We start from the raw sequence: 27,831 nt of genomic DNA, 5'->3' as shown, positions 1-27,831 counted from the left end.
GCGTCTCGGCAGGGGTGGTGGCACAGGTTTACTAATGTCTCGAGAGTGGTGTTTTACTCCACTTTCCTTCTCTATACTTTCCATCTCCTCTTTTGAATTTCATGCCATTACAGTGTCTTTCCCCACCAAACTTCTTATCATTGTCATCTACCGCCCTCCAGGTTCCCTAGATCACTTCATTGATGAGCTCGAAATCCTTCTGAGTCATTTCCCCATTGAAGGAAATCCACTCATTCTCCTTGGTGACTTCAACCTTCCATCAGACAAGCTGCATTCCTCCTGCATCCTTCCACTGTTGACAGCATTTGACCTCACCCTCAACCACTCTCCTCTGACTCACAAAGCGGGCAATGTTCTGGACCTGATCTTCACCCGTGCCACCACAACATCGGACATCGCAGCCACCCCCTCCACCTCTCAGACCATCACTTTCTATCCTTCTCTCTCTCCTTTCCTGCTCTTTCCATACAGTCCTCTCCAACATGTTCCTCCTTCCTCTGTCGCAATCTGCACTCCATAACTCCGTCTTCCCTTACTTCTACTATTTTGTCCACCCTTCCTCATCATGACTCTCTATCCTCTCTCTCTTTGGATACAGTTACAAATACTTTCATTTCTACACTCTCCTCATCAATGAATCTTCTGTGCCCTCTCTCCTCTAGACCCGCTAAGTCCTCCCCACCTGCCCCCTGGCTAATAGAAACACTTGGCTGCCACAGGAGAGAACTAAGGACTGCAGAGAGGTGGTGGAGGAAATCTCACGTAGATTCAGACCTTAGCTCATACAAGTCTCTCCTTTCCAAGTTCTCATTGGAAGTAACATCTGCAAAGTCATCCTACTACAGAGAGAAATTCGAATCATCATCATCTGATCCACGCAAGCTCTTCACTATTTTTTCTTCTCTCCTTAATCCTCCCTCTCCCCCTCCTTCCTCATCTCTTACTCTGGAAGATTTTATAACCTTCTTTGAGGAGAAGGTTGCAGCAATCCACCAGTCCTTTTCCTCTGTTCCCACTCCTCCAACTAATGTGCATTCCCCAACATCCAACTCTCTGACTTCTTTTTCTCCTCTCTTCACAGATGAAATGCTTCAACTCCTGACTTCCAGCAATCCGACTACATTTCCGCCTGATCCAATTCCTTCTGCACTGTTCCAGACAATCGCAAGAGATCTGCTTCCTTTCATCTCTGTCATCATCAATATCTCCTTATCTTCTGGATATGTGCCTACTGCATTCAAAACCACCAGGGTGGTACCAATCCTCAAGAAGGCCACTTTTGACAGCTCCAACGTTACCAACTACAGACCGGTATCACTTCTCTCTTTCCTCTCAAAAGCTCTTGAACGAGCAGTTTATAATCAATTGTCTCTTTTTCTCACCCAGAACCAGCTACATGATCCCAATCAGTCTGGCTACAAACCGGCAAATTCTACAGAAACGGCTCTCATAGCGGTGACTCATGCTGCTAAAGCTGCCAAACAGCTGCCAAACTGTAGACCTTTCAGCAGCCTTTGACACAGTGAACCACAATATTCTTCTCTCTGTTCCTTCCAGGCTTGGTGTGACTGGCTCTGCTTGGAGATGGTTTCAGTCCTATCTGGATGGATGGTCCTATCAGGTGACATGGAGAGGATCCACATCCAAACCGTATAGACTCTCCACTGGTGTTCCACAAGGCTCAGTATTGGGCCCCCTTCTCTTCTCTTTGTATACTCGTTCTCTTGGTGATGTAATATCTTCTCATGGTTTCTCCTACCACTGCTATGCAGATGACACTCAATTATTTCTTTCTTTTCCACCCTCTGACACGCAGGTCTCCAGATGTATCTCAGCATGCTTGACTGACATTGCATCATGGATGACAGCCCACCACTTGAAGCTCAACCCCAGTAAAACTGAGCTTCTGTTTATCCCAGGTACTCCCAAACCTTACCATGACCTCACTGTTTCCTTTGAGAACTTCCTGGTATCACCACACCAAGCTGCCCATAGCCTGGGCGTACTTTTGGACAACCAGTTGTCATTCTTAACTCAAGTTTCTAATCTAACCCGGTCTTGCAGATTCCTCCTTTTTTTTGCAAGACCCTTCGACCCTTTCTTTTGCAGGAAGCTACCCAGGTGCTTGTGCAGTCTCTTGTGATCTCAAAGCTAGACTACTGCAACTCACTACTTGCTGGTCTTCCTCTAAGAGCCATCAAACCTCTACAACTTGTCCAGAATGCAGCAGCACGACTGGTCTTCAATCTTCCAAAGTTCACACATTACTCGACTGCTGCGCTCTATTCATTGGCTCCCAGTAGCTGCACGCATCAGATTTAAAACCTTGATGCTTGCCTACAAATCCAAAAATGGACCAGCCCCTTCATACATGAGGTCAATGGTCAAAGCCCGATCTGTAACTCAAGTACTTCGAACCTCAAGTACGGCTCGGCTTAAAATACCTTGCTTCAGGTCTCATGGACGACAAGCATCGAGACATCTGTTCTGGCTCCAAGATGGTGGAATGAACTCCCACATGCTGTCCAGACAGCAGAGTCCCTTGCAGTCTTCAAACACAGACTGAAGACCCATTTATTTGCAGAATATTTAAAGGACAACTGACACTGCTCCCTTATTGACTGACTAATTTAGTACTTTTTGTAGGGCATTATTTATGCTTTTTAACAAACTCTAGCACTTATTGTTTATAGCACTTATCATTGCTTAAGATAGACCTTATGTATTTTGCACTTCTAGGTATTAGCATTCATCCCTGTATTCTACAGTATTCTAGTTCATTGGTATGTTTAATTCTAACCTACTATACTGTACTTGGATATATTCTATGAGTAAATGACAAAGCACTTTTGTAAGTCGCTCTGAATAAGAGCGTCTGCTAAATGCCGTAAATGTAATTGTAAATGTAAATAACGCACACCACTAGTAAAAGAACAACCGGTTAAAGCTTATGAAAATTGAACATTAAAAGCCTGTAGAATTGTGGGGATTAAATCTCATGGACATATCGGATGTAGGTTCATTTGTACCAGAGTGATGGACAAAGGAGAGTAGACTGAACAGAAACGGAGCTGTTTGTTGTCTAAGGTGGCACGGGCATGCCTGGAACAGCTGCCCAGTGTCCAACCTCTGGGGTCAGCTGTGGCTGCCGACATCGGAGCACCCTCCGAAGCGGAATTCAAAACAGGTATTTCGTCGCCTGCCTTTTCTCTGCATTTTTTTTTAAAGAAAAAAAAGCACAACCGGCGTGGTCTGAACATCCTGAGTACTTTATTTTTCCTTGATAATGTTGTGGTAGTCGCAGTTTGATGAGAGGTGAACAGCTTTTCCTCTCGGCCATAGTTACAGGGTGGAGAACATCTACCAATCATTTTAGTTTCACCGTGAAGTGACTCGTGTAGATGCAGATGTTCTGAAGAGGGACACGACACAGAGGTCCGCGACGGAAACGACGGGAGACTGAGTGTGGATTAACAAAGTATCGGTGCCCTTGTCAAAATTACACGAAAGGGATTCGACGGGTGGTTCCTCGTATTCGTGAATGATCTGCCCCAAATATGGACCAGGAATGCACCGAGTGACGTCACTTGCAAGGGCGCGGAGGGGGTTGCAACCGCAGTTATTCGCCTGCGCCTCTCGCGAGCCGCTGCGTTTGGAGACGTTTCACAGGAAAGGGGCGGAGGAGCAAAGAAAACGGGACGCCCGTCTGTTTTTTTCTTTTGCGGCCGTATGCAGTCCCGGAATAACGGTGCACCCCGAAAAGTTCTTTGCAATCAGTGAGCATTAGATCTGCTAGGATAACAGAGAAATCACGCCCGAGTAAGAGTAAAGGAGCTCTTTTCAACTGTGCTTAATTTTTGGACCCTTTCTATCCTATCCTCTCTGGACAGCAAACAAATTGCCATGGATGATTTGGGTATGTACTGATTTTTTTCCACTGTCCGCGATCAGCTAATCAGGCAGTTTTTGCTTTTGTGCTTTTGATCCGCTTTACAGCACGAAAGTGGATGGCATAAAAACTGGGAGAAACACGGGAGATATAGATGGCTCTGAAAAAAGGTAGAGAGCTAGTAGAGAGAGTTTTTCCTGCTGAAAAGGAAATAGAATTTCTTGTGAAAAACATCAATATTTGATCTGTTTATTTATATAACCGTATAATCTTGTTTTATGTCAGATGAGCTCGACGAGCAGTCTAACCCAAGTGTGCGCTCGCGTTGTAACCGGACGCACGCACGTCTTGTCCAACATTCGTGCATGTAGCGTAAACTTGTTATTTCCACGTCTGCCGAGTGATTCACTGGTCCTGGATGAAAATCTCTCAATTACAGTCCAAGGTTTGTTTTTTTTGGTTTTTTACCGACGCATCATATTGGAGCAGAGAGCGAACACCGATTCCTGTCTCGCTGGTCGCCGCGACACATCTGGTAGCGTTTGAAAGCATTGAAGCCTCCAGCGCAGAGAGAATAAGATGGCACATCTCTATTGAGGGCACGAAGCCCTTTCAAAGACAATATAAAATTGCCACTACTGTTCTAACACTCAGTGACGGTAAAATGGGATTAAGCGTTGAAACGCTGCCCGATGGGCGTTTTTTTGTTTGTTTGTTTGTTTGTTTTTTACAGCGATCATAGTTTTTAATGTCCATTTGTAAAGAAGCAGGTCTGTTTGATCTGAAGGAGAGACTGACTTTATGTACTCTCTGTGTGTGTGTGTGTGTGTGTGTGTGTGTGTGTGTGTGTGTGTGTGTGTGTGTGTGTGTGTGTGTGTGTGTGTGTGTGTGTGTGAGATGGGTGATGAAATCCTCTAACTCTTTGGCCATGACTGTCAACATTTTGATAAACCTACATCATTATTTTAGTTTGTTAAACTCAGTAAACAGCTCATAACCAAAATAAATTAGCCAAACTGGATGCTGAATATAAAAAGCTCCTAGATGAGCGCAGCTCCTGTGGACATATGACAGAAAAATGCTTACAATGCATCTGGATTGGATCGGAACACCGGATGGCTCATGCTGACTTTCTTTACATTGTGTGCATATATGTGTGAGTTTGCACTGGTGTGTGCCTCTGCTGTCCATGTGTGTGCATGTCCGCCATGTTTTGGCCTATGAGATTACATACTCTGGATTCGGGGCAAGTGGCGGTGAGTGGAAGTGTGTGTTAAACAGAGTAAAACATGCCAGAGGAGTGGCGAGCACTAAATATGGTCTGAATTCCTATTGAGGCGAATTTTAGCTCCTTATAAGAACACTGCCTTATGTGAGTGTATGAGAGAGTGAAGGAGAGAGAGAGAGAGAGATGGAGAGAGAGGTTTTAAGTGCCTTGGAGACACTACATTGCACTATGAATCACCATAAGGCTGGTTGCCAAATGCTCCCAAGTAAACAAAGGAATAGTTTTCTTTATCGATGCTAAATGGCCAACGAAAACATCTTGTTCATGTGAGTTGCAAACAGTAATGGCTGGTTGGAGGCATGCTTGGACTCAAATCAGCATTCTGAACACAGAGATGGTGCTTCACCTGTTACATTCAGACTGAGTCCAGGTTTGCATGCTCTCTGGCCAAGGTTAAAACACAGTAAAGCTACAAACAAACCTGTCAGCTCATAATTTCACATCCTCTAAGATTCTCTGGTTATTATTGTGTATGGCACTTAGAGCAGAACTCCCTTCCTCAAACACACACAAAAATTACATTTACCACAGCATATAGCTTACTTATATTTGTAAGTATCTTTGTGTCTGTGTGTGTGTGTATGTGTGTGTGTGTGTGTGTGTGTGTGTGTGTGTGTGTGTGTGTGTGTGTATGCACTAATTGGGAGACGAACCAGTTTTTTTTATCAATAAAATATTCTATTTTTGCGTTTCTTTAAGAACTCTGTGGAATACCATAGTCTTTTGGTGCTACTGATGTAGTTGAAAATAATGTTTCAAATGTTACGTCTGTATTACAGATTAACAGGGAGCATGCTATCTCCGGGCCGACACGCTTCCTTTTTTTGCGACTCGCTCGTAGATAATAATTGCCAAACGCTGCTGCTTCCGTTTTGTGGCACCCTTAACGTTTTCCGCTGCCCGGCCTGTCTGGCAAGGACCCCCCCCCCCCCCCCCCCTCCAGCTCCCTGGAATGTTTCAGGACCCCCTCCCTGTCCCTTGTGCATTACCATGCCTTCGTGATTCTTGCTCTGATTGGTGCAACTTTAATTGACCCGCCCTGTCTGTGACCGACAAACTGGCCGGTTGGTCGATCTGTGCTGTGCGGCTGATTTTTCTATATATGTGGTTGTTTCTGTCTGTCTCCTCGTAGGAGTGCCTGATCCGTCTAACTACCCTCTCAGCCCTCGTATTGTAATGTTTGGTACGTAACTGTACGCCTGTCTCCGTGTCCTTCTCTCAGTCTCTTCGCTGCCTCTCCACACTACTCGCTGGGCACCCACTTCGTTCAAACATTGATATTTTGTTCCACACAGGAAAATCCCCAAAGTTGAATGAACACCTGCCGTTGTTCATTGCTGGACCCACACGAACACTGAAAATGAAAGAAACGAGGGACAGAGAGCATGTGTTTCAATTTTTCGGCTCGTGTGCTCGTTTCAGTGGTGCACGGCAGCAGGCGGACTGAAATAAGCTCAGGGCGAGACACCGTTCATGAAAGGGGTCTGCCCAGTGACTGCACGCCTGCAGTAACTCACCAACACTGCACTCCCAGTCGGTCGCTTTCTGCATTTCCCTGTTTGTGCTTTTAATCCTCTCCATCTCCCCGCATGCAGCGGTTGCTAATATGCGTTAACCACATTATCACTTCATGCCATAACTTAAATTATATCCATTATTCCTAAACGCGCGGTCGTCCGGACGGATATATGCTGCTCTAGTTTCCATCCTGCTCTTAAAGGGATATTCCACTATGTTTTAATCAACCTAAATAGTTTTAATGGGGAATATGCGTACAGTAATACAATTCTCAGGGGTTTTCAGTCCTCACCAGTTTAGACGAACAAATTCATTCACTTATCAAACGTAGCGCCTCTCAAAATTGTTTCCCCACAAATGATTAGAAGTGATTGGAAATAAGGTGGTGAAATATATAACAAAGTAACTAATGTTTTTGTCCAGAAGGAGGCGCAGTTGCTCTAAGCCAATGAATGTATTTTTTCCCCGATAGCGCTGCTGAGAATGAGATCAGTAGAGTGTTTTGGGTTTTCTGCTGAGCAAAGCATTCACTGGCCTTATATACAAGATGTCAGGCGAGTAGGTTTAATGCAAAAAAGCTGGAATATCCTTTTGATGCAGAGTTAACAGTATACCTTACTGCCACCGTTCATCTCATCCGCATGTCTCCTCTCATCTTACCACAGAGGAACGTGTTCTACTGCTACTAAACTACAAACACCTCCCTCTCTGAGACATTCAAGTGTGTTAATATTAATTGAAATATACAGAAGCCATGTCAAAGAGCGGCAGCTCCTACAGTGGTGTCATACTTGGATCATTTACTGTCGCTCAAACGGTTTGTTTCTGAAGGCTCTCTGAAATGATGGATGAAAGATCTTTGAATGTCTGTCTTTGTTTTGTTTATTCCTTGCACTTACCACTCCCTCTCTCAACTCCCTTTCTCTCTCTCTCTCTCTCTCTCTCTCTCTCTCTCTCTCTCTCTCTCCCCCTCTCTCTCCCTTTCTCTCTCTCTCTCTCTCCCCCTCTCTCTCCCCCTCTCCCTTTCTTTCTCTCTCTCTCCCTCTCTCTCTCTCTCTCGCTTTTTCTTTCTATTTCTCTGGTTCTCTCTGGCTCTTGTCTCTCTATCTCGTGTATGCTGTCTCTGTTTGTCTTTCTCTTATGTTCTTTCTGTCTCTGTCTCTCTGTCCGTCTCTTTCGTAGATGCTCTCCTGGCTGATCTTGAGAGCTCCACCTGTCCTTTGGCACGTGTCCCTGTCCTGCTGAGCTCTGAACCTCCAGTGAACTCTGACACTTCACCCACCGGCACCCAAGATTCTGCCCAGACCCGACCTCCCCCACCAGCTTACACACCCCAGCAAGTGAGCAGTGAAACCCTAACCTCAATACCCCAGTACTTTAACCTCAATACCCCAATGCTTTAAACTCAATAACTCAATACCCTAACCTCAATACCCCAATACACTAACCTCAATACCCCAATACACTAACCTCAATAACTCAATACCCTAACCTCAATACCCCAATACTTTAACCTCAATAACTCAATACCCTAACCTCAATACCCCAATACACTATTCTCAATACTCCCAATACACTAACCTCAATACCTCAATACTTTAACCTCAATAACTCAATACCCTAACCTCAATACCCCAATACACTAACCTCAATACCCCAATACTTTAACCTCAATAACTCAATACCCTAATGTCAATACCCCAATATACTAACCTCAATACCCCAATACACTAACCTCAATACCTCAGTACTTTAACCTCAATACCCCAATACACTAACCTCAATACCCCAGTACTTTAACCTCAATACCCCAATACTTTAACCTCAATAACTCAATACCCTAACATCAATACCCCAATACACTAACCTCAATACCTCAGTACTTTAACCTCAATACCCCAATACACTAACCTCAATACCCCAGTACTTTAACCTCAATACCCCAATACTTTAACCTCAATACCCCAATACTTTAACCTCAATACCTCAAAACCCTAACCTCAATACCTCAGTACCCTAACCTCAATACCCCAATACCCTAATCTCAATACCCCAATAGATTAAGCTCAATGCACACGCACACACACACATACACACACCACAAAGTTACACACAGTTGGCATATAAACTCACATATTTAGAGTTAGCACACAGTCAAACACTCCGTTCAAATTAGGCATCATCAACAATTTTATTGCCTTTGAATCAAGCACGTCTCTGCACTGACAAGTTCATACTTATGTGTATTTTCATGTGCATATTTTTTAACAGACTGTATCTGCTGCTATGAAATCTAACGGCTCACAGAACCCAGACAAAATGAACCCTAACCCAGACAAGCTGTATAGGTAGGTAGTGTAAACCTCAAAGTCTGCAGAAAAACACCTCCATCCCTCATAAAGCAAATAGCAGAAAACACAATGTTAAATTTCCCAGTAGGATGATAATTTGATTTGCCAAACTTAATTATTGCCACAATTCAATAAGCTTCTGCCTGGTTGTTCTAGCTGAATATTTCTTTGGCCAGATGGATGATAGTTCATGTTGGTATACAAAAAGGAATATTAATTTGTGTAAACATTTTTAGTTTATCTCGTACTGCCCCCAATCCCTTCTCCACTGTGTTTCCCCTGCTTCCCTCTCTCTCTCCCTCTCTCTCCCTCTCTCATTCCCCCTCTCCCTCTCTCAGTACGGTGTGTAAGCCACGCCCCCCACGATCTCCAGAAACTCCTTCTACTTTCACCTCATCCTCTGTGCTAGGAGGAGGCCTCAGTGAACTGGACCACCTACTACAGGAGCTCAACGCCACCCAATTCAACATCACTGGTGTGTGTGTGTGTGTGTTTATACTAGTGAATGATAAATACATGTTTCCTGTGTGTGACTGTGAATGAGACTCTGTGTGTGTACATGTGTGTGCGTGTGTGTGTGTATGTGTGTGCATGTGTTTCATGTCTCTCATTGGCATTTTCTGTTTTCCAGATGAAATTCTAGCGCAGTTCCCCACCACTAAGAAGGACGAACGGGATAAACCGTCCCACTCTGCCTCCTCGTCTTCCAGGTCCCACTTTCAAACCCTTTATGATCATAGATTTGAGCAGCTTGATGTGTCTCAAGCACATATTGTGCTATGATGGCAAATTGTAACTGATGCATTTACAGAAACATAAATAGCCATTTATTATTGTTGAATTGTAGGTCATAAACTAATTAATTATACACATCTTAACAGAGGTGCTTCACAGTTATGAGTCAGTTCTTCTCTTCAGGGCTACTATGTAGCGGCAGTTGTGCAAATGAACATTGGTGTGTGTATATATTCTAGTGGCACCTGGTCATGTTAGTCTACAATTCACTACCCATGACGTGTGTATGTGTGTGTGTTTGTGTGTGTGCATGCATGGGTGTATGCATGGGTTTTGTGCATATGTGGGTGTATATGTGTGTGTGTGTGTGTGTGTGTGTGTGTGTGTGTGTGTGTGTGTGTGTGTGTGTGTGTGCATGTGCAGTTCAGCCAAGCCCTCTGCCACATCTGCTACACTGGAATTGGACAAGCTGATGGCATCTCTTTCTGACTTCAAAGTGCAGAGCACAGTGAGTGAAGACACTGGATGACACCTCAGTCTGAGCGCACAGCTGTTATAAATTGTTATTAATTAGTGCTCAGGCTGAATGCACAGCTGTTATAAACTGTTATTAATTACTGCTCAGGCTGAATGCACAGCTGTTATAAACAGTTACTAACTAACTTCTCAGGCTAAGCACACAGCTGTTATAAACTGTCACTAATTACTGCTCAGACTGAGATAATCCACAAACAGCAGTTATAAACTGTCACTGACTACTGCTAGAGGCTGGTTTCAGTGGCCACATGTTAAAGGTGGCCCTCTGCTTCTTGAATGGCTATGTAGATTTTTGTGTAATACATTTCGCTTGGTAGTCATGGTTATGTTCTTACGTCACTTATTGAACTCTCTCCTGTTATTAGCCAGCAGCTCCAATCAGTCCTGTGGTTACATCACCACAACAACCAGCTGCACCTCCACAGGACTCTTCTGGGGGCTCATTGGATAGTATGTTGGGGCTCCTCCAATCAGATCTGAGCAGACAAGGAGTGCCCACCTCATCCAAAGGAAACTGCTCTGCTTGTCAGAAGCCAGTTGTGGGACAGGTGAGGTTCTGTGGGTTTAGATCACCCTTATTTACTAACGTGATTGTCCCGCATGTATAATTTTCTCAATTTCTGTATACATTCTCAATAATATGACTCTTATGAATGAATGCACTGTAAGTAGCTGAAGGGATAATAACTTCAGCAGTCATTTACACCACAGTTACCTCCTTAATGTCTATATAGGATTGCCTATATATGATTTACATATGTACAATAAATGCTTCATGAATCTTTTTGTGTGTAATAAATGTTTTATTATCTAAGCACATAAGCTTATCAAATCATTTTGTATTATAACCTTGGCTTGTATGGTTTGGTTTTTATGACATTGTAGCTCTTACTATAACTATCATTCATTATAAAATTGAAGTTAGCTTGGCGTATGACAAGAATTTACATTTTCTAGTAATTCATGTTGTCTGTCATGTTAATGTTGCTAAGTTGCTGTCAAGTTAAGCCTACATTACCCATACTCCCTGTAGGTGGTGACAGCTCTGGGCCGGGTGTGGCACCCTGAGCACTTTGTCTGCTCTGAGTGCGAGTGCGAGCTCGGCAACCGTAACTTCTTCGAGAAGGATGGGCGACCGTACTGTGAGCCAGACTACTTCAGCCTGTACTCACCCCACTGCGCCCAGTGCAGTAAGCCCATACTTAATGTAAGAGAGCCCTTTCACCCTGCACATGCACACCACACATGCTGGGGCATACTGGGCATGGTACGGACAACCAGTATCCGTTCCCAGTGCATTTGGCCAGCACCTCCCAGCAAGTAAACAGGCTCACTTGGCTTTGTGTGTGCGTATGTGTGTGTGTGCGCGTGCGTTTCCTCTGTAGAAAATGGTCACAGCGCTGGATAAGAACTGGCACCCCGAGTGCTTCTGCTGTGTGAAGTGTGCTCGGACATTTGGAGATGAAGGTACTAGGAGTTTAGCTCTTCAGCCTTCAGCTGTGCTCTTACTGGAACCAGCATCATCCACTCATATGCCTGCGGATGGCTTTACCTCAAAACCTGGTGTAGCACTTGATTTCAAGTCAAATCAAGTGCTACTCCAGGTTTTGAGGTAAAGGCAAATGGCAAAGGGCAAATGAGACGTTTTCCCATCTCTGCTCCTCAGCATTTACATTTACTGATGTCCAGAGCAATTCACACCTTTCTCAGTGCAACAGTGCATGTGGGCAGTGGTAGTTCAGTGGTTAAGGTAGTTGGTTTCTAATCTGAAAGGTGCTGGTTCAAGCCCCACCACTCCTAAGTTGCCACTGTTGGTCCCCTGAGCAAGGTCCTTAACCCTCAAGTTGTACTCAGTTGTTTTGGATAAAAGCATCAGCTAAATGGAATACATTTAAATAAATGGTAATGTGATGGTATGCAATTCTAACTGGGAGTCAGATCCATGACCTTGGAGTTGCTAACACCATGTACCTTTATATTTACTACATATTCAAAATTATTGGCAACATTAAAGCAACACCTATGAGAGGTATAATATATATTTAACAGTGAAAAAAACTACTGGTATGAAAAAAAAAAACCAAGCAGCTTTATTTTAATGTGTGAGATACAAAAAAAAGTTGTATGTAAGTAAGGAGGAGACCATATAAAAACCAGAGAGTGCGTTAAATGTCTCTGTTATTTCTGTGTGAGCACACTGACATACCTAGTGTCCTGCTACAGGCTTCCATGATCGTGAAGGCCAGCAGTACTGCCAGCAGTGCTTTTTGGCACTTTTTGCATCCCGTTGTGAGGGCTGCTCTCAGCCAATCATGGAGAACTACATTTCTGCCCTCAACGCCCTCTGGCACCCTCAGTGCTTCGTCTGCAGGGTGAGTCGCCCACAAGGTTTTCTCAGTTAATTGCTTACAGTGCTGTGTCCTCAGCTGCTGTGGTTATCAGGGTGATGAATTGGAGCCATTATGTTACTGTTAAACTAACCAGCTAGCATGTAACTACATAAACATGGTGAACATATGCTCAAGTACTTGGGGCAGATCTGTGGATAGGGTCATGTCTCAGTAACTATCTCTGAAATCATGCACTTCAAATACACTAAAATCTTGCACTGTATCACTTTAAATATAGTAACATCAATAGTCTGCAGAAGGTTCTGAAGGGCCCATTATCCAAATCCTCGCAAACCCATGACAAGGCTTCTGACTGTCACGAACAGCTGGAGAAAGTTAATGTTCTTCATTTATGGTTAAACAAAATACTTACAAATATTTGAATTCTCTGTGTGCGTGTGTCTATATGTGTTTGCTTATGTGCGTTTGTGCATTTGTGCGTGTGTGTGTGTGTTTAACCTCGTGTGCATGCTCTGCAGGAATGCTTCAGCCCATTCGTGAATGGCAGCTTCTTCGAGCATGAGGGCCAGCCACTGTGTGAAATGCACTTCCACCAGTCGCGGGGTAGCGTGTGCCAAGCGTGCCAGCAGCCCATCCTGGGCCGATGCGTGACTGCCATGGGTGCCAAGTTCCACCCGCACCACCTGGCCTGCCACTTCTGCCTCAAACCCCTGAACAAGGGCTGCTTCAAAGAGCAGGAGAACAAACCCTACTGCCATCCCTGCTTCCTTAAACTCTTCGGCTGAGGGAATGGGAATTACCGAAGTGTGTGTGTGTGTGTGTGTGTGTGTGTGTGTGTGTGTGTGAGAAAGAAAGTAAGAAAAAGAAAGAAAGTAAGGAAAAAGAGGTGAGGGTGGTGATTAGAAGAACTATTGATCAAATGAGATGAAACTATTGATGGAGCTGACGTTTGGGACATCCAGTACAAGAGCATGGAGAGGTGCATTTTGGGAAGGACAGGTGGGGTAAAGCCTCTCGCTCCACTCATATTCACTGGCTCATTTTCAGTCGTATTTGAATAACTCAAAAGCCAAAGAAAAACAAAAACACTTTTCATATTTTTGTTCATAAAATAAACTGATATGTCATTAAATATACTTAAATGGTACAGACAAGGGTGAAAGTTAACAATTAAAAATGTAACTTGGTCAGCATTTAGGCTGAAGCATTACTGCCCCCGCCACACACACACACACACACACACACACACAAATACATACACACAAACACACATACACACATACAAATACACACTTACACACATACATACATACACAGAAACACACACACACACACACACACACATATACAAATACATACTTACACACATACACACATACAAATACATACACAAAAACACACATACACACACATACACACATATACAAATACATATTTAAACACATACACATATACAAATACATAGACACAATCACACATAAACACAAACACACACACACATACAAAAACACACAAACACATACACACACATACAAACACACATATATACACACATACACACATCTACACACAAATACACATGCAAACACACATACATACATACATATGCATACAAATACATACTGCCAAACACACATACACAAACTCACACACAAATACACACAGAAACACCCTCAATCACACACAGAAGACAAGACTACAGTAAAGATGTTGTTGAATAGAATGAACATTCCTAAAACCAGAAGTGACGCATTGTAACCTGTGTGTGCTGTACTAAAATACAAAGAGTTCACATATATTTTTAGAAAAGTGTAAGTGAGTAACAGCCAGAACTTGTTTCCATGTCAGTGGTGGTTGTTTTATGACAATCATGAAAATCGCTGGTTGTCTGCTTGACATATATCAGAAAGAAGTCCTCCATTACAGAAATAATTTTTGATACATCTTGTTGAAATAGAATGTGAGATTGATTTTTGTTTTTAGTAACAGAGGACTGAAACAACAAATGGTTCCATTGAATATATTTGAGTATATTTATATATTTGAATATATTTGCTTTATGCGGCATATCATTGTCATTGCTAATGCACATCTGTTTTATAGTTGTATTATGATTTTATTTGATTTGGATTAGTATGTTTTGATTTGATCTGGTTTGTTTCATTCCACATTGCGTAGTGAGATTCCTGATGTATTGCCAAAGACGTGTTAAGATATTTACGCTTCATGCTATACAAGCCACACATTCCAATGAGCTGTGTTTATACATCTACATTGTTACTACACTGCGAAAGAAACAATAAACATTTTTTTTGGATGACTGTGCTTGATGAATCCACACAATATCTTAATGGAATCTGTGATGTTGCCTCAACGAACTTTCCATTTGTGCCGTCTCTGTTACTGATTGCCTTCAATTTTGCAGGTTTACTGTGGTCAGTGTGGTCATTAGAAGTTCAGTAAAGGGATGACATATACACCGGATACTGTACTAGAAACATCTGTCTTGTACCAGCACTCTCTCAATCATAAAATGTTTTTGATGTCATTCTAGCACCAAGCAAGTTTAATAGGTTTCAGTTTAAAAAATAAAATCCTTGAAAAAATGGACCCACAATGTGCAAGTTCCAACATTAATTCAGTTTGATTTAAAAACGGAAGCACACTGTATTTTCTTCAGTTACTAGGTGACATAAATTTGTTCATATTATTAATTTAACAATATTGGTGATCATCCAGGTCTTTGGTTTTCTGGACATTCAGAATATGCAGCATATTTCTGGTTGTAAAGCATCTTCTTTTAGCAGTATATTTGCCATTTTATCAGTCACATAGACTTAATCTCACATAGACTTAAATTCATAACATAGTATTAAATAACTGAACATTTTGGAAAGAGAAACCTACTAGTGTATAACCTACTGTATGGTCAAAACTACTGTATAGCGGGGGGTTTGTACTATGTTTCTGCAAACATTCCACACACCTTATAAAGGGATCCATCAACTCTGTCAGGACTGCACAACTTTCCCGCACGGTGTAGTGGCTTCCAGGTGTGCGGTGGGTAGTACTGACACCTCCTTTCCTGAGGGGATTTCACACACACCCGGTTTGGCAGCAGCTGTGCTGATGAGAAGGCATGAAGGTCTGTAAACATGCAGCAGAACACTGACTTTGGGGGGGGGGGGGGCGTCCCCCGGCTGCCTGGACATGTGGGTGGAGGGCACTTCACAAAGGAAAATCTGATGCTGGAAAGTGTTTAGCTTACGCATTGCTCCTAGACAAATGCTGGTATTTGACAGCTTTGCAGCAAAAAGGGATGGTAACCCCTGGAACATTCTATTACTATACATGTTTCACAAGTTCATTAATATCACTCACATAAAATTATATCTTTTTGATTGCATGTTCTGTGCACCCTCATAAAGCCATTCACGGTAGGTACCATCATGTGAGCAGACGGCTCTATAGTGACCTCAGGCTTGTATACAGCGTTCAGCCATACAGAGCGCTTCTGTCTCGGTAGAGCCACGTCTCTGTGTTCTTCCTTTCAGCTATGAAGTTGAATAGCAGGTGAAACATGTGCTGATCTAAGATCTGTATGACATTTAAAACGCAACATGTGGGGCTTGTTTCTTCATTTTTGAAAGCATTGCATGTGTTTTGTGTTTCAGAGCTGACATATTAAAGTTCTTTATAGCTGCACGAGGTACCCATGTTTCCTACAAAATATTGAAAAAGCCCATGGGTATTTTTCCAAACCTTGCCTTTTCAGAAGCTATGATATATACCTTGATTAGGGATCATCTGACCTCCTTTTTTAAACTTTAATAAAGTTAGTGACGCTGACCATCATGCGGGTACTTCGTCATCTGTACCTGTATGTACACTGGACGTTTTGTTCTTACACAGCAATTCAGTTTAACAATATATCAAATCGGTAATCGAATATTTTTAGATTATCTTTATGATGTTAAATTATATTTTGCACTTCGAAAAACACTGAAATATTTATACTGTCTAGATGTGATCAGTTCTTTTGTTTTAAATTATTATTCATTGTTATGGTTGTTCATTTTAATTATAATTGTTATAGGCTCTTCATAGCCCATGTCGCTTTCGTCACATATCCAAATTGTTGTTCTTCTAATGTGTGACTTTATTTGTTTATTTTATTTTTTACGAAATGCCATTTTAATTTACCTACGATCATTAACTTAATCACAGCTTCCATCAACCTCCACTCATACTTGCAAGTGTAACTTGCAGCTCGTGTTTAATGCGGAGCCCTTTTCTTGTACGTGGTACACACACGTGGCACGCGCTCGGACACGCCGGGATCGTTTCCAGATCCGCCCCCGCACGTGTAGACATTTAAACAGGTTAATGAGCGTTTGTACCCTTCAGATGGCAATCCTGGCGGTCGAATTTGCCGGCGTGACACCTTCGCAAAGAAATATATTTAGGCTAAATGAGTGACGCCGAACATCCAGTAAGTAGTCTGCGATAATACCGTCGGTACCCGCGCGACAAAACTCTTGGGCTGGTGGGTTTTCCCGCGCGAGTGTCGTGCAAGTCTGTTAGAGATCGTTATGTAATAGCGAATTGTGTCTTGCCGTCATGCACCTTCAATTTGACAAGTTGACCTTAAATGGCTTTGTCCAGGTGGCGAGCTGCGTCCTCAGTAAGGTGTTCGTTGTGTCGTGGTGGTGGCGGCTTTTTTTTTTTTTGCTTTTGTCTTTGTTTCCCCAGGCGGTAAGGGAGAACTCCACTCCTGGTGTTGAGTGGCCTGAGAATGGGGAGCAGTGGAGCGACGGGGAGGAGAATACGATGGAAGAATCCGAGCTCCTGCAGGATGTGGTGGAGGAGGACGAGGAGATTGATCTGTACAATGAAGAGACCTTTGGATTAGGCCAGTGGCCCTGGTTGTTTATTAGCAGGCTAGATTCAGTGATGGCGCTGGTATAGGCTTATCATTCGTCAAGTCACCTTTATTTCTATAGCACATATACAAGGCAACGAGTGTTGGCCAAAGAGCTGCACAATATCAGTTCAAAATAAACCACTACAAACAACTAAAGCTGCACAACACCAACAGGAAACCTCCTCACAATATAGCCAATTAAACCATGGTAATCAGCAACAGAAGGCTAGAACAACCAGGATAAAACAGTATACAGAGTATTTTAAAAGACTTGCCTGAGAATGCCTGAGAGAATGAGCTTGTGTGACTTAAAAGCATCTATTGTAAGGGATTATTTAATAAAAAGTGGAAGTTTATTCTGTAGTCTTGGGAGTAGCAACAGAAATGGCCTCGTCACCTTTTAAACTTCTTCCGAGAGTGTGGAGCGCCTAGGCGCACTTAAGGTGGAACGAGATCGGATTGTCAGAGATGTAGCTCACTGCTAAGCCACGCAAAACTTTAAAAATGAATAATTCCTATCATAAGTTGACTGCATACGGTCATGATGGCTCTGTTTTAATATTGTCTTGAAAAGGGACCACTTGTTAATAAAAAGGCAACAGCCCCTCAAATCCACTCATTCAAGGCCGAGCTCTCTGCCTGACCAGTTGCAAGAACATGTTAGTTAGGTAACCAGGGCCTGTGGGCTCTGGTTACCTGATGTGAAATGTAGTTTAGGAAATAACTGGGGGGGGGGGGGATGCAGACTTCCTATTGGGTGGCTTAAATCACATGCCTCTTTATTTTGGTGCAGACCTAAGTGCCGAGGAGCTTCAAGCAGATGCTGTGGATCTTCTGTTTGTAGATGGCAAACAGTCTCCAGCACCGCCAGCTTCTCCTCCTCCACCTTCGCCAAATGAGGCTTCCCCTCCTAGGCCTAAAGTTCAAATCCAGGCCCAGGCTGCAGCAGGCCTGTGCCATGAAGCCAGGAGCAGCAGAGAGAGAGGCGCTCAAGTGCAGCTGCTGGACGACCCAGCGGTGATGAGGACGGTGGAGGGGCCGCCCAGTCTGAAGGTTTGGCTCCTCTTCCTTGGTGTTGCCTGGCCTGCTGGTGTGTATGCCGTAACCATGCGTTTCTTGCTGGTCCTCCAGAGCTTGGACAGCGCTATCGTGGACTGTGGCCGCAGCTCCTGCTGGGGAGATCTGAATGCCAACACGGTGAGTCGGTCAGGAGTCAGCGGGGCGAGGTAGTCCAGGCACGGGCACGGTTTGGCCACCTCTGTGGTCCTGATCGCCCTCGATCATGTTCACAAGGAAGTGGCAGGGGAGCTACCGCTCCCGTGCCCTAGAGGAGCATGAGTGGGGGACAGAGCAGAGCCCTCTTCTCCGGCCACAGGCCAACACTTCCCAACTCTACAGGGTGTGAGGAATGTGTGGCTGCATTCCTTGCTGTGTGTAGCATTGCGGTTACTTCACGTGAACGTCTTGCAGTTGACTGCCACGTTGACGCCTGTTTTTACCCCCTTGTCTAGTGGATGATGCCGTCACTAGGCTCAGCCAGGCCCGCACCAGGGTCCATCCTTCAGGTAGGGCTACTGAAACTGCAGGACAACGTGTTTTTCATTGATGTACCAACCAGAAACGCTGCCAATTAAAGCAGCCATAGCTGTGTTGCTATAAGATGCAAGTGCCGCAGACAAGCTGTTCTTGTCTGTACGGTTAACACACAAACCGCGGTTCTGAAGAAAGAGGCTTTGGCTTTATTTTTTCAGTTGTTTAGCTACATAACTATGAGGAGAACCAATCTCCGTCACATGCTTGCTGGCCCGGATTTTCCAGGACAACAGTAATTTTGGGGGGAAAAACCTTCTGGATAAAGAACTTATAACCAGTCTGGCAGCGTGGAATGGCCTTACACAACCTTGGTGGCTGTTTTGCCCTATAGTGGAAAAGGAGTATTTGTAGTGCTTGGGCTTTGCAATCAGCAGCTAAACTGTATACCTTGTTCACTAATTGGGGCGGGGGGGGAAAGAGTCTGTGCAAACAAGGCAGTCCTCCCTACCTGTCGATCATCTTGAATGTTTAGCATATGGAAGGGAAAGCAAAGAACTAAGCCTGTCTCTGGAGGGAGGGGCTTCATCTGCTGATGAAGTTTGGTGACTGTTTGCTATAGTTCTGCTCTGATCTACACTTTGTGCGGTCTGGCTGGGTTTCTCCCCCTGACAGGACCGGGCTATCGTGGGGGTGATAGACCGATCGGCTCGTGGCAGGATACGATCGCCGTTGCAGCTGCCGGGCGAGAGACGCCCCCTTCAGGTACTACCGCTTTGTGGTATTGAGAGGGTGAGGTGGGTAGCGCCATTCTGAACAGAGACTGACACGTACTCTCAAACTTATCGGCAGGTGCCGGTGTGTCCTGTTGTGGCTGGTAGCCCACTCCACCTGAAAAGCTCCTTCTCTGTGAAGCAGCACTATGGTCAGGTGACTTCAGACATGTGCATGCCGTGTGTGTGAGAATTGCATTATTACTAACTATCCTGCCTATATGGTCAGCTACATGGTCAATCAGCCAGAGGAGCCATTGTATAACCGTATCTGTCTCTGCTGGCTGGTTTCTTCGTTTTTAGTCGGGGGGTTTCCTTTCGCCCTCCCCTCCCCGATTCCAGGCTCTCGCACCCAAAATGATGCAGGTGCGGTTTGGGCCAAACTCTCCTAGACCGGGGTCCTGTTTCAGCCCATTCCCCAGTCCCGTGCATAGATTCAGGTGAGCCCACTCCTCACACCTGTGCTTGTCTAAGGTGCCTCACAGCAACCTGGAGCTGCTTCTCCTTTTATGTCTTACGAGTGTTGGGTGACCCCCTCCTGACCTTTTAGGCTTCCGGTCTTGGCCACCCAGCTCCACCCGCAGCACAAACGGCTGCTGAGCCAGCGACCTCCGGGCTCCCGAAGGTGGGCGTCCTGTCTTTGAGGGTTTCTGGGGGTGGGGGGGTTCTGGCGACTGACCCCGAGCTGAAGCTGTTGCTGTTTGCAGGAGACTGAAGAGCTGGGACCATTACGCTGAGCTCATGTCTGCCAGAGAGAAGGAGTGGATCATCAAGCTACAGATGATGCAGCTACAGAGTGAGAACCCTCTTCAGGATGACTACTACTACCAGGTGCTCAATAGCACCCCCTACTTGCCACCTACAGTAACAGTTTCTGCAGCAGGCCTGGAGTAATATTTTGTGTGTTGCAGGAATACTATCGAAGAATGGAAGTGAAGTTGGCAGAGGAAGAGATGATGGGTGACCGATCCAAAAGGGAGCCGCCCAAACTCACCACACCATACGTCACCAAAACGGTGTCCTACACCCCAGGTATGGTTTCATAGGCTCCGGTGCTGAGATGTTTCAGTGCCGCTGCAGACGAAGGCCATGGTGGACCCAGGCGGTGTGTGTGCGCTGTTGTAGTGGTCCACATTGAAGGGTCGCTGGGCCAGGTCACGGTGTCCACGTGTCACTCCCCGCGTCGTGCCATAGATGCTGTCCACGCGCACACTCCCGAGGTGAGATGCCCTGCAGGCAAACGCGCTTCTATGAGTTGGCCTTTTTCTTACACCTTTGTTCAACCAGGAGCAGAAGGACATCAGGCAGCAGAGGCTGGAGGTACTGAACACCATTGAGAAGGTGGGGGAAGCTTCTGTCTCACTCATTTCACCTTAACGGTGCTTTTTTGCAGCTGTGGTTCTGCTGTTACCTCTGCTTCCCTGGCTTCCTGCAGTGCTATGTGACCTTGTTGGGTGTGGAGGCAGCTGAGAGGATGAAGACCACTGTGACTGACGAAGAAGAGAACAGAAGACTGATGAAGACCATGCAGAGAGGGGTGGAGGAGATCAACAGCCAGCTACGGAACCTCAACTCTATGTATGCCGTGTGCATGCATGCATGTGTGTGTCTGTCTGTCTGTCTTTCACTAAGCTGTGTGTTTTCTTTAGGGAGTCCATGGAAGAGTTTCTGCCCTGTCTTCTCGTCTTGAAAGGAAAAAAATTGCTGGCCAGACTTCTCCCCTTCCTGTCACATGACTTGGGTCTCCACCTCCTGCGGGCCATCACGATGCACCTTCCGGTGCTGATGAGCAGAGATGCAGATGAGGTCAGTCATACCTGCCCTTTTTGCCGAACACCATCACGTCAGTACAGCCCATTGTTGGCCTCCAGCAGAGTTGAGCTCTGCTTGAGCACAGATTATGGGTGTAAGAATTTGTACTGACCAACCTCCCACCCTCTTACAGGGCCTTCCTGTTCTGTACCCGCCTCTCCGCACCGTGATCGGTTCCCTCAGCTTCAGCCAGCTAGTTTCCGTCCTGCAGGAGTTCACCGCAGCCCTGCCTGACTCCAAAGACTCTCGTCTAACGTTAGCCTGCCAAAACAAGGTGCCATGTTGGGATCACGCCCTCCTTACCCTCATTCGCTGAGCCTGACTTTAGTCGAGGTTTAGGATTGACCTGGAAATCAATACATCAAGCTTGCATAAGAATACTAATGACTGTATGTGTCTGTGGGCTGCTGACTTGCTACTCCTCTCTAACTTTTCTAGTTTGGTTTGTCTTTGCTGTATGCCTTGCTCTCGCAAGGTGAGAGGCTCCTGACCTCTGACCTTCCCATGGAGCCCAGTCTTGGCGACTTCGAGACCTGGTACGGATGTCTGCTGTTCTGTCGTGCTCCAAGTACCCGTTCCTCTCTGACCCCTGCTCCCTTCTCTGCCTGCCCCTCCAGGACGGACACCGTCTTCCAAGTGGCACGCCAACTGTCCCACACGTCCCTGGCAGAACCCCTCTTCCTGCCCTCTAACCTGCTCACGCTGTTCTGCCGCTACCTGGACAAGCGCACTGTCCAGCAGCTGAGGAACAACATGGAGTAAGTTGCTGATTTGTTTGCATCCTCGTGGTTTGTGTGTGCAGTGGCCTGTTAACCGAGAGACTGGGCGGATCGTTGCCTGTGGTTCATCCTCACTGGTGTTCTGTGGTGGGTGGTGTTCGGGTATTCTTTCAGGATCAACCAGACTGTTTCTTTGTTTTCTGCAGATCTTCTACAGGCTATCTGGCTGTAGGATCATGAAGGAGTTTTGTGTGTGTGTGTGTGTGTGTGTGTTGTTTTTCTTTCTCCCCTTTGTTTTATTTGATCAGTCCATATGTACAGTAACCCACCCCACTCTTAGCAGTGCTAGCTTGGAATGACTAGGCTGGCATTGCTAACATTACTTATGGCCACCCCCAGATGGCGCTAACTACCTGGGTTAAAGGAACAATCAAACTCGCTTGCATTATTCATAGATGATAAAATGGATTCTGATCTGAACTTGGGTTTTAGTAACTGAATTCAGTTATGAAAGTGAAGTATTGGGACTGATTTTCACTAAAGGAATTTGGGTTGTTTCATAAGTGCAAATCCTTAAGTTTCTGTTTGGAAGAGAATTCATTTCAAAATGTATATTTTGCAATGTTTTCCAGCACTGTATACAAATTTTATTTACTCTAATCACTTAATGATGAATATTTATTTAATGCACTACTGTATAGCATTTGCAAAACTGAAAAAATTAATAAATGCATTTCCAAAAATGTACCTGCACCCACATCAAATCTGTTTCCTAAGCATTGCCATGTTCAAGTCTGCCTGGTACTTGCATCTGCAACAACTTGGAAGTACCGTAGTGAATACCCTGTTGGAGGGTCATGCACTGGATCTCTACTTCAGCTGCACAGTTTCAAGTACAGAATTAAAGATTCTGTTAAAGTTTAAAGATTCAATTACTGAGACTGTACAAATGACCCTGACATTGACAATTCTACCTTGCCATATCCAGTCAAACACTTCATGCATACATATATTAAGGAACTTTAATAAATTTGTTTTAAATACAATGAGGACTTTTTCTTGATTTTTGAAGGGCGTGGGGGCATAAGTTCATCTGGAATTGTTGCCACGTGTGTAACCATACAATAGGTCATTTGACTGGCTTTTATCTAGGTTTATGGTATGTTAAACCAGGTAATGGTGAATAAAGGGCTTCTTGTATGAGTTATGTGGGAATTTGCTAAGCTTTATTGCATCAAATGCCTTTCTTAATCTGATTTTTGATCAGACATGGATAAACATCTTCCAATTAATCAAGGCAAATGGTTCAGAAGTAGTAGAGGTATCTATTGGCAGTAAAACTCTGTTTTGAATTTTAAGAGCTCCCAAACCTAGTACACATGCTTTCTATAACCAACACCCTGGTGCTTTTATCTTGGTTTTAAATCTGTGTAGTACATGCCCAGTCTAGCCTTCCTGGGGAGACCTGGTTCAGGAAATTATGTAGCTTCTGGCAACTATGTAACCACATGCTGTTCATGTACAATAGGATTTTTTTTAAATTTTATTTTATTTTGGGTCAAGTTGATTTAACTTGAACTTTTAATGTATGGAAAAGTGTTTTTCAGGGTCAAATTTGCATTTGGTGAGGTTCTGGGACACACCTTGACTTCACTCTGTCTAAAGTGACTGATCTGCACAGATGAAAGTGAACGTTTTGCTACTTTAAACCCACATGCACATGAAGATACAAAGCAGAAGGGTCCAAATTTAATCTATCTTGGGCAAAGAGAATTTAGTGAGAGGACAGTAGTTTGACATCAGCCTACTGGTGTACATAATTTCTGACCTCTGTTAGTGGATGACTAATCCTTTACTGTAGTCTAAACATTTACATCATGCTATAGCTCATGTAGACAATCTCTGGGCCCCTGTCCTTGGTTTGAACCTACCGGCTTAAACCATGTTTAGCTGGTAGTGTTTCAAAGCCTTGTGGTAAATGCAGAGGTAACAGGACTGGTTGGTTGTGTTTTTTTTTTTGTTTTTTTTTAAACTACTACGACATTTCTCAAATGCGATCCTAAAGCACATCAAGCTTTATACAGTCTTGACATTTCACCTAATGGAAACAGGCCATCAGCATTACTAGGTAATCATCTATAAACATCTACCTTTTTCTCTCTCCTGTCTTTCATGGTCCTCTGTCTGTATATTTTTGGGGCAGGGGGGGAATGTCTGGGTGCTTCTCCGATGTCCTCAGACAGTGTAGATGAGTCATACAATTGGGAGACAAAGCCAATATTGTCTCATTGTCTGGGAGCCACTGGAACAAGCATGCAAGGTAGAGGAGGAGGAGGTGGTGGTGTGTGGAATGTTTGACTTTAGGAGCCGGAAGTTCAGGAGGTAAAATGCAGTGGTGAGCATAAAGTCCTAGTGTGTGTTGTGGGGGAAATGTTGAATTGTATTGGGTCAGATCTTTTATTTCAAGTTTGACTAATTTCATATGCTTGTCTTCATGGTAAAAGATGGAACTTAAGATGATTCTTTCAAAAAACACTGAACAAGCCTGTTGGTATGGTAGTGGTGGTGATTTCAGCTGCAGACTGGCGGTGGCTGCTTGACCATTTTTGGGGGAACTCCTGTTTGCAGGGACCAAACAGGGACGTGGAGGGAAGACTTTCACAAAAGTGTGAAACATGACGGAAGAAAGCGCTGACTGTCTTCTCCTGATGTTCTCAAGATTCCTTCGTTGAATTCAGGAAGAGGGTTATGGGTGCTTTTATAATGAGCATTTGTCCCTTTTTATAAGGACTTTTTGCCTTTGGCAACTTTGTAATTTAAATAGCTTCTTACAGTTTTTCTTTTTTCCCCTTTATATATTTGAACCAGTTTGAGTTTTGCTTCATCTGATACAAAGCACAGTAGCAACTGCTTTTATCTTTTAAAATATTCAGTATTTTTCAAACTTTATTTTTGTTAAATGCGGTCATTCCCTGGGGAATGCAAGAATAGTTATATAATTTGCCAGCTGTCTCTTAAATGGGCAAAGGTCCATTTGAGTATAGTTTATAGGGAACATGCTTAATTGTGCAGATGCTATCTGAGTAACTCGGGAGAGAAATTTGGAGAGTTGCTAGCTTGCGAAGATGTGATCTAATTTTAGTCTGCGTTTAGAATTTCCTGCACAAAGGGATGGGCAGGGTCACGGAACAGCCTCGTATGTTCAGAAAGATAGATATAGATTTTGTTTATATATCTATATAATAAAATTTTAGCTATGCGTGTCTGAGACTGACTATTCTTCTCGCAGCCGGTTTTCAGTACACTACATGGAGCGTTTAAACAGATGTTAACATCCTGTCAACCTACTCGGCCCTGGCCCATAAACTCCCCATTGCTGAATGGGGATGGATGTCCACTGCTGCTAGTCTCTCTTTCATTCTTCTATTTATTGTTTTTGCTGCTTTTTTTTTTTGGTAAAAACACCGTTTTGAGTACATACTGCAGTATGGCCTTTACCATTTTGTTTATCAAAATAGCTCCCGTTTGTATGAAATTATTTCTGAATGCATCTGTTTACAGCTAGTATTGACGACTACCTGTTAATTCATAAATGCCTAAATGGAATTTATGGCTGAATTTTCAGTTTTGAAACAACTTTCATATAAAATGTTACTGAAACCTGAGCCTCCTAAAATTGGCATTTTTGAAACGAGTATCTATATTGAGGGGAAAGGGCGACTGAATCAGAATATCTGCCGCCACTGAGAGACCAACACAACTGGCAGCTGTAAGAAATGAAAGGGTTAACATTATTTTTCTTTACTATGCCTGGCATATTACCATACGCTAAACGTGTGCGTGCTGACCCAGAGAACCTGTCGGTGAGGAAGGTCTACACATACAATAAAATGTCTGCTTATATTAATGTTCCTGTGTCTGTGTGACTGCTAATAATAGTTATGTATGGAAGGCTTTTGAAGCTTTTTTTTAAAGAGCCGTGAAGGTAGGCATGTGTAACATATCCTCTACGTGGCAAAATGGATGTGTGTGTGTACATTTGCGCCTCTTCCTTCCAGTGGGTGGTTTCGGGACTGAGACTGATGTCCTTGTTTTTTGGATCTGTTGGGTTCTTCCCTCCAACTTGAGGATCACAGCCACAAGTATCCCTGTTGCCGCTGAGACAACCTTGTTAACTTTCCACATTCTGTCTCTCATCTTTCGGTACTTGATTTGTTGTTCTTTTTTTCGTGTTTTTCCGTTGCGTTTTTGCATCGCTTGTGATGACCATATCTAGTACCACTGCTGTTTCTATTATCCATCACCGTGTCAGTGATTTAAACTACTTGTATATGTGTCTTGGTCTTGGAGTATCTCTACCCCTTTGATGTTCATCCTGTTTGGGCTTGGGGTGTCGAGCATAAGCCTTGCATGTGTTCATGTAGATGATCTCTGCCAATTAGATGTCTACAGGTGCTGGATTATTTCAGAGGCTCCTTTGTACAGTCTGCATCTTCGATCTTCTCTGGTGATGCACTCCCTTGTTTTCATGATTTAGTGCCTCGGTGCACTCTAAAATCTTATTTGGTTATTTTTGTGTTTGAATTTCCACTGTATAAAAAATGCTGTACAAATTGCTGTCTCGTCTTTCTTGAGGAGACTACCTGAGGGGTCTACCTGGTAGGGTGTACCTGAGGGTGTCGGCCTGGTAGATGTGTGGGTAATTCTGTGAGGCAGGGAGATGTGTATGAAAGCTGAGCATGTATCGGAGGAGTCTGACTGGTGGATGTGTGGGTGTTTTGTGAGACGGCGAGTTCTGTATGAAAGATGAGCATGTAAGAGGTTTCGGAGGGAAAGTTCAGAGGTTAAAGTCCAAGCTTTAAACTCTCCTTGACCCTTGTGCTCTACCCGGGGGTGGGGGTTAGGTGGAGGATGTGGAATGTCAGCCAGAGGTGAGATGGCTGTCCTGCTCTTCTCACTCTTCCGTACAGCTCCCATTAGTGCATGGATAGCAGGTGAGGTCATGGAAACTCCCCACTTGCTGTGGAAGATGACCACATGGGTCCAAAGAACGTTCTGAAGCCGACCTCATTGGGATAAAAGGATTTTTGTTTGTCTACTTGCATTTTCAACTACGTGCTTTTTGTACTTCGCTTAATTTCAGTCATTTAGGTTCATGTGTAGAAAAGTTACTCCATTATCGACATCCTAAATGATAACAGGACATTACAGTGAATAACTGCTATTACAGTGAGTATTTTGGACAGAAATGTAACTTTAATTTATCAGTAGAGCTCTGACTACTCAACATTCTCTCACGCTCTCTCTCTCAGTATTGCATAGCTTAAGAAAAGTTCTCTCTCTCCCCCTACACAATAAAATGTCAGTTATTTCTGGACCAGCTTCACCGCTTTGCAGTGCTAAC

The 27,831-nt window shown here is 44.0% G+C and overlaps 2 protein-coding genes across 5 annotated transcripts; both read left to right on the top strand.

Annotated features, from left to right (window-relative positions):
• The first annotated feature begins 3,427 nt into the window (after window positions 1-3,427).
• LOC113576868 (transforming growth factor beta-1-induced transcript 1 protein) lies at window positions 3,428-14,986 on the top strand. 4 transcript variants are annotated; one of them, XR_014117285.1, is made up of 13 exons: window positions 3,450-3,916; window positions 6,310-6,360; window positions 7,878-8,035; window positions 8,967-9,043; window positions 9,385-9,521; window positions 9,678-9,756; window positions 10,205-10,289; window positions 10,684-10,866; window positions 11,352-11,525; window positions 11,704-11,785; window positions 12,542-12,690; window positions 12,947-13,043; window positions 13,188-13,319. XR_014117285.1 is itself a non-coding variant. In XM_035533426.2 (12 exons), exons 1-12 carry the CDS (start codon window positions 3,904-3,906, stop codon window positions 13,452-13,454), a joined length of 1,455 nt encoding a protein of 484 aa, XP_035389319.1. In that variant the 5' UTR covers window positions 3,475-3,903; the 3' UTR covers window positions 13,455-14,986. The 4 variants fall into 4 exon arrangements, 3 of the variants coding, with proteins under 3 accessions (XP_081554228.1, XP_035389319.1, XP_035389320.1); XM_035533426.2 differs by lacking the exon at window positions 12,947-13,043 and having other exon boundaries at window positions 3,475-3,916; window positions 13,188-14,986; XM_035533427.2 differs by lacking the exons at window positions 6,310-6,360; window positions 12,947-13,043 and having other exon boundaries at window positions 3,488-3,916; window positions 13,188-14,986.
• Window positions 14,987-17,140: 2,154 nt separating this feature from the next.
• patl2 (PAT1 homolog 2) lies at window positions 17,141-22,753 on the top strand. Its single transcript, XM_027009241.3, has 19 exons — window positions 17,141-17,161; window positions 17,422-17,581; window positions 18,387-18,646; window positions 18,725-18,790; window positions 19,105-19,158; window positions 19,799-19,888; window positions 19,976-20,053; window positions 20,200-20,336; window positions 20,447-20,521; window positions 20,604-20,727; window positions 20,808-20,928; window positions 21,022-21,116; window positions 21,184-21,237; window positions 21,332-21,474; window positions 21,546-21,702; window positions 21,842-21,982; window positions 22,147-22,244; window positions 22,326-22,466; window positions 22,634-22,753. The coding sequence occupies exons 1-19, from the start codon at window positions 17,141-17,143 to the stop codon at window positions 22,665-22,667; spliced, it is 2,049 nt and encodes a 682-aa protein (XP_026865042.2). The 3' UTR covers window positions 22,668-22,753.
• The last annotated feature ends 5,078 nt before the right edge of the window (window positions 22,754-27,831 follow it).

The sequence above is a fragment of the Electrophorus electricus genome, chromosome 15, assembly GCF_041902795.1.
Source record: "Electrophorus electricus isolate QZ-2024a chromosome 15, ASM4190279v1, whole genome shotgun sequence".
In the NCBI taxonomy this organism is placed as follows: Eukaryota; Metazoa; Chordata; class Actinopteri; order Gymnotiformes; family Gymnotidae; genus Electrophorus; species Electrophorus electricus.
The sequence above is the reverse complement of the archived record's forward strand: the minus strand, read 5'-3'. Positions and strand labels throughout refer to the sequence as shown.